General features: G+C 49.8%; 1 protein-coding gene across 1 annotated transcript in view; it reads right to left on the bottom strand.

The window, feature by feature from the left end:
• CACNA1A (calcium channel, voltage-dependent, P/Q type, alpha 1A subunit) overlaps positions 1-12,632 on the bottom strand; it is a gene marked incomplete at its 5' end in the record, with an annotated part of 317,117 nt that overhangs the window by 170,811 nt on the left and 133,674 nt on the right. Inside the window, one exon of the mRNA XM_006900825.1 lies at positions 1,105-1,196. Within this exon, the coding sequence (XP_006900887.1) occupies positions 1,105-1,196 (92 nt within the window). The remainder of the gene's footprint in view (positions 1-1,104; positions 1,197-12,632) is intronic.

The following is a 12,632-nucleotide window of genomic DNA, read 5'->3' as shown; positions in this document are numbered from 1 at the left end:
GAAAGTCTGTCTTTGAAGTGGTACTTTCAGAGTTTTCTCTACCCTCCTCCCCAGTTCTACCCTCCTCCTTGTCAGTTCAAGTCATGTATGGCTCGAAGTACCACTGAGGTACTTTGGAAGAAAGGCCTGGCTGTCTGTCTACTTCTAAAAAGACCAGCCATGGAAAGCCCTTTGGAACACACACTTGGGGTGGCCGTGCACCAGAATCTCCTTGATGGCAGCTTTTCTTCTGAAAAGGTTAATATTTAGAATCAAGCATAAAGTCTTGGATCTCACTTCCTGATTAAAAGAATTTCTGTGGGCCCTCATTGTGGATGGAGGTCACAGTCACCGAGAGAGGCCACTGGGGTGGTCCACACAATGGTGCAACTCTAGGGAGCAGGAAGTGTCAGGGCGTTGCTAAGGGAGGCAGGCTACAGCGGGGTTAAAGCTGTGTGCGGGGGGGTGGGGGTGTGTCTAGACTGGCATCTTAGCATATTTAGAGAAAAGGGAAGTTGCAGGGATTGAGGACAGATTCCGGAGATGACTAATTTAACCTGCCAGAGCCTCAGCCGTCTCATCTGTAAAATGGGTCCACTGGGTGCTTATGAGGTGAAAATTAAGAATGTATAGTAGCCGGCTAGGTGGACGACAGGCATCCCCTGACAGTGGCCGTTGATGCCACCGTCTCTGCCCAGGAGTGGAGTCACACCTGAGTTCATTCCCAGCTCTGCCACATCTCAGCTACTCAGAGCTTCAGTTTTCCTTTCTGAAGAACAGAGATTTTAGTGCTATCAACTTCACAGGGTTGTGAGAACCAAACCAGAGAACGGGTGATGCTGAGTGCGGCTCCTGTAACACAGCAGGCGCCCCATTCAGAGGCTGTGGCCCGGCCCTGGTCAGGCACCCGGGTGGCTTCTGAGAGCTCCTGCAGATATGCAGCCAGGACCCCCCCACCCGGACCCCATCCCTGCCCCGGACTGCACTGAGAGCTCTGCAAAGAGGATGCTGCCCTGATCAAGGCTGGAGGGGCCAGGGTTTCCTCTAGAGATGCTCCAGACGAGGGGAAATCGAGGGACCCCCCCATCCCCCAGAAACCCCATGCGGGGCCGGAAACTCACGCACTTGGGATTCCAGACACCAGTTTGAGTGGCCGCAGCACTCGAACTGCTCTCAGCGTCCTTAAGTCAAACTCTGTCCCAACTGTAGCCAAGATGCTGGAAGAAACAAAGCAAAGAGAAAACAAAGGGTGGGTTTCATATCAGAGGTGGGTGTTGGGGGAGCGGGGCACTTGGGGGTTGATGGCATCCATTGTCTGGGTGATCACAGGCAAGCGATTTAATGTCTCTGGGCCTCAGTCTCTGTAAAATGGTGTGAGTAGCACCTGCCTCATGGGATAAAAGAGAATTGACAGAGAACAGATGTGCAGCTGATACTCAGAGGAAAAGCTTCCCCAAGGGCACGGGGCAGGGCCAACAGTCAGCTTATTTCACGGGCCCTGACCAATCAAAACAGGTTACGGAGGGCCTAGGACCCTGGAGGTGGCACTCGTGGGCAGCAGGTCTTTAAGAGCTAGGAAGAGTATCAAAAGCCCAGTCTGCCTAGGTTCAAATCCCTGCTCTGCCACTTCCCAGCTGGGGGAAACTGGAAAAGTCACTAGGCTTCTCTTCCCCTTTTGTCTACCAGAATAATAATACTGTTACAATAATAGTACTGACTCTGCCAAGCAAAGGTCTGTGAGGACCAAATAAGGGGACACTTGGGTCAGTCTGTCATACTGTGGTAGCTTGCACACTGCAGTGACATTAGATGCAATATCACTAGTATTTCAAACACCAGTAGGTAGACACGTTTCAGTGGTGTTTCCAGATAGACTAAGAAGAAAAGCTTGGTGACTAACTTCCAAAAATTAGCCAATGAAAACTTTTTGAAGCATAAAAGAATATGTTTATAGAGAGCTGGAAGATGAATCCCCTAGCAGAGAAAATGTTTGTAGAACCACGGTGGCTCCCATGGCAGATTCGAGCATTGGTGTGACGGTGCTACAGGCCCGGGGAACGTTTGGTTCTGTTGTCCACAGGGTCACCACCAGTCAGAGCTGATGGTTACCAACATAGCACAACAGCACGTGTGAAGTACACCCAGGAAGTACATAAGCTACTGAGAAGCAAAGGAAAAGCCTTAAGTCTGAGATGGGCCACTGACCTCAGGCCTCGGGTGGAAGAAAACCACTCCTTGTATGTACAAGAAGGGAAGACTCCGGGGATTCTTTGCAGGGAGAGTGCTTGGCAGAGGCCCTACTCCTAGAGGCTCATCTGTCATTGTGATGCTGAGGCCATAAGGGGTCAGGCAGCCCAGGGAAATGTCCAGATATGTTTGTTTCAGAGCTAAGCAACAGAGGGCAGGCTTCATTGGTGCTCTAGATAAGGGGTGAAAACCCCTGAAAACTGGAGAGGCCTCTAAATAGAGTATCCCCGGCAAATAATTTGTGTGCTCTTGCCAGGAGCCTTGGGTCTGACCACTTCAGCGGTGCCAACAGGAAATCTGTATCTCTGTGCCTGAAGGCTTTCTCCAAAGCTTTGATGTTGTTGTTGTTATGTGCCGTTGAGTCGCTTGCGACTCATAGCGACCCTATGTACAGTAGCCCTAAACCCTGCTCTATCCTGTGCCAATCGCACTGCCTCTGACACACCCATCCTGATTACCGCAGTCACTGAATCAATCCATCTCATAGAGGGCCTTCCCCTCCTATGCCTACCCTCCACCCTCCCAAGCATGATGTCCCTCTCCAAGGACCTGTCCCTCCTTACAACAGGTCCAAAGTATGTCAGACAAAGCCCCAAAATCCTTGCCTCCAAGGAGCAGTTCAGTTTGACCCTTTCCAGGATGAACCTGTTTGTTTTCCTAGCAGTCCATGGTACCCTCGATACTCTTCTCCAGCACCACAGCTCAAAGGCATCAATTCTCCTTGGTCATTGTCTAACTCTCTGATGCATAACAAGTGATTGCGAAGACCATGGCCTGTATCAGACGCACCTGGAAATTAACACCCTTCTAAAGCCAGGTAAACACCCCTGATGGCATAGTGTACAATGTGTTGTGTTCCTAACCCAAAAAAGTTGATGGTTCAGATGTACCAATTGCTCCTTGGGAGAATACTGGAAAGTCTCCTCCTGCAAAGTGGAGAAATCCTGTATGGAGGGTCAGGATCTGGAATTGAATGGACAGCGGGAGGTTAAAAGCCAGGTGAGATTTGGGGCTCAGTAACCCAGCTTCCTGGCTCTTCATCATAGATCTCTCTGAAGTGAGGCCTCTGCAGGGGTCCTTTGCTGCCCACGGGGACATGTGCTCAATGATTCACCCTACCCAGCCCAGGATCCCTTCTGTTCCAAGTGACCTTCTGCTGGATTCACCTCTCAGCTAGACCACGTGCACCTGCATCTGTGTTCAGGGTCGGATTCTGGGTTACCTTAGACTAAAACAAAGAGTTCCCCAAAACTTCCTACAGACTGCTTCCAGAGAAGTGATGGGCCTGCTGGGTCAGACTGAACTCCTTTACCCACGTCACAAGCTGTGCATCTGAGGCAAGCAGAGCAAATATGAGACCCTCCTGTCCCTCATGCACTTGCTGCAGAGGGTCAAGGACTGCAGCCTTCAGTATGGACTGAGGCTCAATGTCAAGAAGACAAAGATTCTCACCACTGGACCAATTGGTAGCATCAGGATGGATGGCGAAGAGATTGAGATTGTTCACAGCTTCAGTTTGCTCAGCTCCACAGTCAACACTCTTGGCACCAGCAGTCAGGAAATCAAAAAGCGTATTGCGATGGGAAAGTCTGTTGTTAGGGACCTCTCTAAAGTACTCAAGAGCAACGGTGTCTCTCTGGAGACTAAGGTGTGCCTGATACAGGCCATGGTCTTTGCAATCACTTGTTATGCATCAGAGAGTTGGACAATGACTAGGAAGGATAGAAGGAGAATTGATGCCTTTGAGCTGTGGTGCTGGAGAAGAGTATTGAATGTACCATGGACTGCCAAGAAAACAAACAGATTCATCCTAGAGAGGATTAAACCAAGCAACTCCTTGGAGGCAAGGATTCTGGGGCTTCGTGTGACATACTTTGGACATGTTGTCAGGAGGGACGGGTCCTTGGAGAGGGACATCATGCTTGGGAGGGTGGAGGGACAGTGCAGGAGGGGAAGACCCTCTATGAAATGGATTGATTCGGTGACTGGGGTAATCGGGATGGGTGTGTCAGAGGCGGTGCGGTTGGTACAGGATAGAGCAGGGTTTAGGGCTGTTGTACATAGATAGGATCACTATGAGTCGCAAACGACTCGACGACACATAACAACAACAACAACCTGTCCTTTGGAGCTGACAGGGACGAGATATTTAATGAAGAAATGGACACAATGAATGAATGCATCAGAGTTGATGTGTTCTCGGAGAAGCCAGGAAGACTGCAGCATTGAAGGCAGACAGCAGCTGTGCTGACTAGTCTGGGGCTCTGGAGAGGCCCCTGAAGTTGAGGTCTCATAGATAATGACGGAGAATTGGGTTTGGGGGGAAAACCTTTTCAGGATGAGAGAATGGTCAGGAGAGAGAGAAGAGAGAGAGAGTTGTGAGTGGGAAGGAGCTTGGCAAATGTAAGGAACGAGCTGGGAGTACAGCTTGGATTTGGGGGTGCTGGTAGAGAAGGAAAAGGAGCCAGTGCTATTGATGGGGGGGGGTTCAGTGCTCGGCTGTTCACCCAAAGGTTAGCAGTTTACACCCAACAGCTGCTCTACAGGAGAAAGACGTGGCGGGCTGCTTCCGTAAGGAACACAGCCTGGGAAACTCTGTGGGGCAGTGCTGCTCTGTCCTGTAGACTCACTACGTGTTGGAACTGATTAGAGAGCAATGACTTTGGGTTTGGGGAGGAATGAATGGTGTGGCACAAAGCAGACTGTGCGTGGGCGGGGGCTCTAGGTCCCAGAGAACTTCCATTCACTTGATCAGTCAACTTACTCAGTTCTCTTTTCTCCACCAACATTCTAATTTTAATATGGGCTCCTCAAACTGTGTCTTAGAGACCCTTGGACTGTGCACCTTACACCTTTGCCTCCTGGCTGTGGTGAACAATGCTGGTTAGAGAGTCAGTGAACTGCTGTATACAGATGTCTGCCGAGTCTGCATACATTCATCCACCTTCACGGAGCCCGATCACGTGCCAAATCTATCCTGGAAAAAAGTGCAGCCAGAGTGCTCCTGAGAGGCAAAGATGAAGAAGGTTTGTCTTTCAGACTGTGGGCCTGCTGCTAGGAGAGGCTCTTTTTTGGGAAGGGACATCATGCTTGGAAAGGTGGAGGGTCAGCGAAAGAGAGGAAGACCTTCTACCAGATGGATTGACACAGTGACTGCTGCAATGGGCTGACGTGTGTCAGAGATGATGAGAACGACACAGGATAGGACAGGGGGCGGGGGGACACAAGCCACAGAAATTTCAGACACACACACACACACAGGGACACCAAGAATAAACATGAATAATACATTGAGTGATAAGTATTAGGAAGAAAAACAACATCGGGAGGCTGGGAGGGGTGGGCGGGCAGGCTGGGGCAGCTGAGGGCAGCGGAGAGCAGTTGTCACTTCCTATCAAATGTCCACAGTAGCGCTGTCCACTAGAACTACAGCCAGAGTGGCATCTGAGATTTAAAATGTTTCTAGGTGTCAAAGGAAATAGAGGCATTAATTTCAAGACTCTATTTTATTGAACCTGGTCTACTTAAAATGTTAGCACTTTCACAGACGATCAATATCCCGTTGCTTCTTGACTTCAGGTGGACCCGTAGCAACCCCGTGTATGTCAGGAAGAACTGTGTTCCAAGAGGATTTCCAGTGGCTGATTTTGGGATGGAGAGCACCAGGTCTTTCTGCCGAGGGCCTCTGGGAGGACTGGAACCTCTAAGCTTTTGGCCGGCAGTGGAGGGTGTTAGCTATTTGAACCACACAGAGAGGCCACAATCATAGAAAAGATTATCTTCTGGATGAGACAGAAGACATCTGATAAGGATGAGAAAGAGTTAAGAGGTGACTGGGAACCAGGAGGGTAGAGGAGTCAGGTGGCTGGGCGCTGGTGGCTGGGGAGCTGCCCTGCTCTGCCTGTGGACACTGGGGAGTCATGTAAGGTTTTGGAGCAGGAGAGGGCCGTGATTAGGGCTGGCGTTAGGAAGACAACCCTGACAGCTGGGAGGACAGATTGGTGGTGATGGAGCAGGAGTTAGAAGGGAGCCACAGGAGCCGGGCCGGCGTAATGAGGGCTGGAACTGGGACAAAGGCAGTGGGAGTACAAAGAGGCCTCGGGTTATATATAGCTGCTGCGATTGCCGCGGACTGTGGACCAGAGCGCTTCCTCAGCCAGCCCTTCCTGCGTCCCATTTTACAGAGGAGGAAACTGAAGCCCAGACAAGATCACCACGCCGGAAGGCCCACTCCACCGCGGAAGGACGGGTCCACGGCGACAGGCCCCAGTTCTCACCTGTCTGTGTGGATGGTGGAGGACGGGGGTCCGGGCAAAGGGAAGGGCAGCGTGGCTTCCCCGCTTCCTGGTCGGGAATGAACATCTAAGGAGGTGGTTCACTTGTTTATTCACCTTGTATTTACCACGCCCTGTGATGTGCCAGCAGCATCCGGGTGGTGTCTCATGATACACGCTGGGCTGCTAACCCAAAGGTCGGCAGTTCCAGTCCACTAGCGGCTCCCCCGGATGAAAAGGAAGACGCAGTTTTCTCTTGTAAAGATTTAGAGCCTTTGAGACTCACTAGAGGGCTGGTGTGCGTGGAAGCAACTTGATCGCAGCAGGTTACGATGTGCCAGGTACTGAGGGCGAGTGGATTTGACCACGGACAAGGCAGACTGGCCAAATGCTCAATATGGCAGATGGAGAGGGACTGGAGCAGCCACTGTGATGAGTGTGGGGTGAGCGAAGACAGTCGGGGTGACTCGGGGATTTGACTTGGGCTCCCTGAAGGGAAAGAGTTCCTGAGCAATCAAACGGCTGATGCACCTGGCTGATGACCAGAAAGCTGGGGGTGGGGGTGCACCCTGAGGTGCCTTGAAAGAAAGGCCTGGAGACCTACTTCCCAAACAATCAGCCACTGAAAACCCTATGACACTGAGTTCCAGTCTGACACACACGGGGTCACCATGAGGTAACTTGATGGGGTAGGGGGCCGGCCACCCTTCATATGAGATGAGGAAGGGGGGTACCCCTCACATGAGATGAGGAAAGGGGGCCCACTCCTCACATGAGATGAGAAGATGGAAGAGGGGCAGCTTTGAGGGAAGATGTCATCTTGAGATGAGGCGACGCTCCTGTAACTTCCTAATTTAAACCTTCCAAGCTTCCGTCCAGCTTGGAACAAAGCCCCAGCTCTTCACCGTGACCAGGGTCCCCAGGATCACCCTGCCTTTCCGTCCCTGCTCCCTGGCCACGCTGTCCTCGTTCACAGACAGCTCTCCACACCTGTCAGAACACAGCTCACACAGGAGTCCGAGGCTCCCTGTTGGAGACTCCCCTCTCTGGAATGACACTGCTCACTCATTTGTTATTTCTCACTTATCAACCCTTCCAGAATGAGGCTCCCTGCGGGCAGAGACTCTACGGCTTAGCAGGGACCTGACAATGGCCGAATGAATGAATGAATGAATGAATGAATAAGGAAGTGGCAACTGACATAGTAGAACAGATATCCCAGGGCCATGGAACACTGGGGAAGAGCAACATTCTTTTGGAAAAAAAAAAAACAAACCAAAAACATTGGTTGCATACAAAATTTATATACATTGTGTATCATTCATGAACACTGAGTTTCACACATTCCTATATTCACATTATGTTTCAAATGATCATCATATACATTCTGTTTCAGATGATCACTCATATACATTGTGTTTCATAAAATTAATCATCATTGATCTATTCCTACTATAAACTCATCTTTCCAGGTCCCCATTGAGTCTTTCGTCCCAGCTCACCAAACTCTGTTACCTTACTGATTTCCTCCCCTCCACACCCTCTGCCCCCCTACCTTTTCCCTTGGGGACGTTTATCCACATCTTACTAGTTATTCTTCTATTTTTACAATAATGACCTTATACAGTATTTGTCCTTACGAGGCTGAGTTGGTTGAAGAGCATTTGAGGGAGGACATTTGTGAAAAGATGAAGGAATAGCAGAAGGGGAAGAGACATCACAGAGGCGGAGGGAGACCAAAGGCAGAGCAGCACTTGGGTACAGGGGGTGGTGTCAAGGTAGAAAGTACGTGGAGAAAGGGGAGGCCTTGGTCCCCAAGGGAGAGCAGGGCTGAGCGAGCTGGGTAGGATGAGTGTCTGGGGGTGTGCGGTCCTATGTCAGGGGAGGGGGCTGTTGTGTGAAGATGGGAAGACATGTGGCTGATGAGGGAGCGAGAAGGAGAGCGAAGAGGTGGACGTGTGAGCCTGGCAATGGGCAGGGGCCAGTCTGCGGGGCCGGAGACCAGTGAGCATTTGTGTAGATGGAGGGAGAGAAGCGGTGATGCGGGCCTTGGCTCTTTTGGAGCTGTACTGCCCGATATGGTAACCACAAGCCACATGTAGCCATTTCAATAGAAATTTAAATTAATTTAAAGAAAACTAATTGAAAAGCTGAGTTCCTCAGGCACGAGCCTCATTTCAAGAACCCCAGAGTTACATGTCGTGTGCACAGTACAGACAGTGGCAATGCGTTTCCATGACCGATCGACAGCTCAGATCCAACCCGGGCCATCAAGTCAATCCCGACTCACAGGAGGCTGCAGGTGGATGAGAACAGCAGAGAGGGCTGTCTTCTGCATGCAAGTGGACAGCCACATCTTTCACCTGCCGGGCAGCTGGTGGGTTTGAACCACTGCCCTTTCTGTTAGTGGCCAAGCATCTAACCAATGAGCCACCAGCACGCCTGTGTTGGATGGTGTTGCTCTGGGGTGTCAAGCTCATGGTTGTTGTTGGGGTTATGCTCGAGCTGGCTCGGACTCGGGGGTTCCTTCTGCAGAAGAGAACTCAGTGGGACCCAGTCCCCTGTGGACCTCATGACAGCCAACACCTTCCAGTCCACGGTTGTGCCTCCACTGCCAGGTCATTGCACTGCAGGGCTCCCCCCACTTTTGCTGACCCCGGAGCACATGTTAGGGTCCCTGGCTGCACAGCGGTTAGACCATGTGGCTCCAACCTGAACAGTCGGCTTCAACCCAAACATGCCAGCTGCCCCACGGGACAAAGAGGTGGCACTTTGCTTCCATAAAGACTTACAGTTTTGGTACTCTGATGGAGTAAGTTCTACTCTGTCCTGTGGCATTGTTACGAGTCAGAATGGACTCCAGGGCGGTGGAATTTTGTTTTTGCTGCTGTTCTACTAAGCAAGGTGTCCTTCTCCTTGGTCTTTCCTGAAGATGTATTAAAAAATAAATGAGCTTGTGTCTTGTCATCTGTATTTGCCTCTCAGGAACACTCTATTTCTTTTAATACAATCAGAATTGCTCTATCAACCCACTAGGATGAGACATCTTCAAGTGTTTTGTTCCCAGCTGTACCCTCAGCACCTAAAATGACGCCTGGCACATAGTAGGTGCTCAATAGTGTGCTTGTTGGCTGAGAATTTAAAATGTAGGAAAGTGTGGAAATGATCAATGGATCATGATCTAGAAGAGGACAGAAGGGTGGGTAAAAGAAGGTCCCTGCTGGCAGAGACAATCTCTCCTTAAAGAGGCAGAGCATGCTCAATAGGCTGTTCCCCAAGATTCCTTGCAACAGAGCCATTGTCACATGACCGGTCATATGACCAGCCAGGTAGGACCTACATGTAAGTCCACCGGGTGCCTCTGGGAAAGGGTTTCCTCGTTTGAGAGGAACCACTTCGCAGGAGACATCCGTCTTTCTCTTTGGACAGATGCTCTTGTGTCTACAAGGGCTGACCGCTGCCTGAGTAGAAAAAAAGAACTTGCCTTAAACTCATCCTAGCATTGCGGTAGCCACTTTGGAATCACAGGGGTAAAGGTTACGAAGCCATTCCCTGTGGTGAGAACTGGAAAGTGGAAAGACGGAAAAGGTTCTCTGGAGATACCGCTGAGCCACTGAACCTTCAAACTGCCCAGACTCCAGACTTCTTGTAATATGAGTAATGAACAGTCAGTATTGGCTAAGAGTCAGAGAGCCTGGGTTCAGATCTTGGCTTCTTTTATCACTAAGAGCTGCGTGGTCTTGAGCAAGCCTGTTAGACTTCATTTTCCTCAGTTGTGGGATTAGAATGATAATAGTACCCCTTAGAGGTTGATATGCAGCTTGACGGAATTAATTTATGCCATAAACTGGATGTTGTTCTTGTTGATTGTCAAGCACCACTCAATAGAGACCCTATGAACAAAAGGCCTGAAGGCCCTGTACAACTTGACATTTATCAAAGTTCATAGTTTCCGGAGGCATGTTGTTTAGGAAGTGGATGCCACTCCTGCTTCCAAACCTGTCACAGGATGTTACTGTTATTATGTGCCACTGAGTTGCCTGCGATGTATAGTGAGCCTTTGCACAGCAGCTCTGAACCCTTCCCTGTCCTGAGCCAGTCTCCCTAATTCCGACACACCAACCTCCATTGCCTCAGTCAGTAAACTGGATAGAGGAGTGTGTACACAGGGGCAACAACAGATGCAAACATACCAACGATCGTGAAGACGGAGCAGCACCAGGTAAGCTTCATGACTGTGCACTGGGTCATCACGTGTTACAGCTGATGCCACAGGAACCAACAACAGCAGCAACACATAGACATTCACTTTCATCTTACCATCTTTTTTGTTTGTTTGTTTCTTGCTGTGAGTAATATTAGCTAACAGAAAAAAGAACCAACGTTCTTGGAGATTTTTGCTCTTTGTACAACATGTGTTTGCTGATTTTCGCTATCTTAAGCCCCAGCATTTATACCAGGGCAGAGCTCTGTTCTTTCTGACAGGGAAATGCCAAGCTCTTTGCCCATCATCACAAGGTTAAAATGTAGAACCTGCCTCCTGAGTGTATGGCTCTTTGCCTTTGAACATGGGAAGGTGCTATGCTCTGGCTGGTTGGGAGTTAGGATGTCAAGAAATATTTGCAGCAGAGAGAGACTAGCATCTGTCAGATAGGTGAGGAGGGGAGCATGTGCAAAGGTCCTGGGGCTAGAGAGACCATGGGAGGAAGCACTAGAGGACAGGAGGAGAACAAGGAGGTGATGCAGGCCTGGTCAGAGGGCAGTGGGGAGCATGGGGGCTGCTGAGGTTCTCCTGAACTCAGGCTAGATGATGTACTGGCCCCTTCCAGACTGGGGTTTGAATCTTTCCCACCTGGGGGCCTGACTGCATAACAGCTTTCCCTACTGTTATGTTCTCACCAGTCACAGACTGCACATCCTCCAATGTGCATATCTGAATTTATTTTTATATCACATGGTTTCATGGTTTTACCCTCTCTCAGGAAAGCTATTTCTAGAATTTTTCTTTCTTTCTTTTCTTTTTTTTTTTTTAGATCCTCAAATCCAAAGAGTTAAAGAAATAACTCTCTTCAATTCTTTGATCTGTGCAATGCCTCTTCTCTTGTTCATTCATTCACTCATTCACTATTTCATTCCCTTTTATAGTCATAACCTGCCGCTGTCAAGTGAGTTCAGACTCACATGACAGACTGAACTGCCCCATAGGCTCTCCAAGGTTTTAATCTTGATAGAAGCAGAGCACCACATCTTTTTTTACTTGCAAAGTGGCTGACGGGTTTAAACCACTGACCTTCTGGTTAGTGATCCAGTGCTTATCTACGGTGCTGTCAGGGCTCTTTAATTCCATACCTTACTCTTCTTCCTCCTCTTCCCCCCAAGGGCAAGTGATGCAAGGTTTAATTTGGTCTTGAGTAGCTTCTCGAAAAACTTGCGTGTTATTTTGAGTGCGTCTATTTTTAACTTACATAAATGGCGCTAAGTTAGATATTATGCCGTTTCCTGTTTTCACCCAGAGCCATGGTGTTAAGACCCTCTCCTGTAGAGGACTGTGGGGTCTGAGGCTCTTCCTGGCTTCCTTAGGTGTACTTGCCATGTTCTCCCACTTTGTCCTATGGGGATGGACTTATTGGTGGCTGCCAACTGCCCCATGACAGATGGCACAACGGTGACTCTTAGTACCTGCTTCCCCTAGAGAGTCGCCTTGAGGTGAATACCTGACACTGGCTGCTAACTGGACCAAGTCCAGTCGATGATGATCCTTCAGAGTGGCTGCCCCATGAGTGGGGCAAGCGTTTCCTATGTCCCCACCTCCCCACCCAACCTTGGCTTATCCACCTTTTTAATTCTCAAGAGGCAGTCATCAGAACAGAGCAGGGTAACACTGCATGGTTAAAAATTGGGAAGGGTGTACGCCAGGGATGTGTCCTATCTCTATACCTTTTCAGCCTGTATGCAGAGCAGATTATCCGGGAGGCTGGGCTCTATGAGGAGAAGCGCAGCGTCAGGTTTGGTGGAAGATGGATTGACAATCTGTGTTATGCAGATGACACAACCCTGCTGGCCGAAACTGAGGAGGACCTCATGCACTTGCTGCAGAGGGTCAAGGACTGCAGCCTTCAGTATGGACTGAGG

Source organism: Elephantulus edwardii, unplaced genomic scaffold, assembly GCF_000299155.1.
Source record: "Elephantulus edwardii isolate Elephantulus edwardi_28Jun2011 unplaced genomic scaffold, EleEdw1.0 scaffold00296, whole genome shotgun sequence".
Classification (NCBI taxonomy): domain Eukaryota; kingdom Metazoa; phylum Chordata; class Mammalia; order Macroscelidea; family Macroscelididae; genus Elephantulus; species Elephantulus edwardii.
The sequence above is the reverse complement of the archived record's forward strand: the minus strand, read 5'-3'. Positions and strand labels throughout refer to the sequence as shown.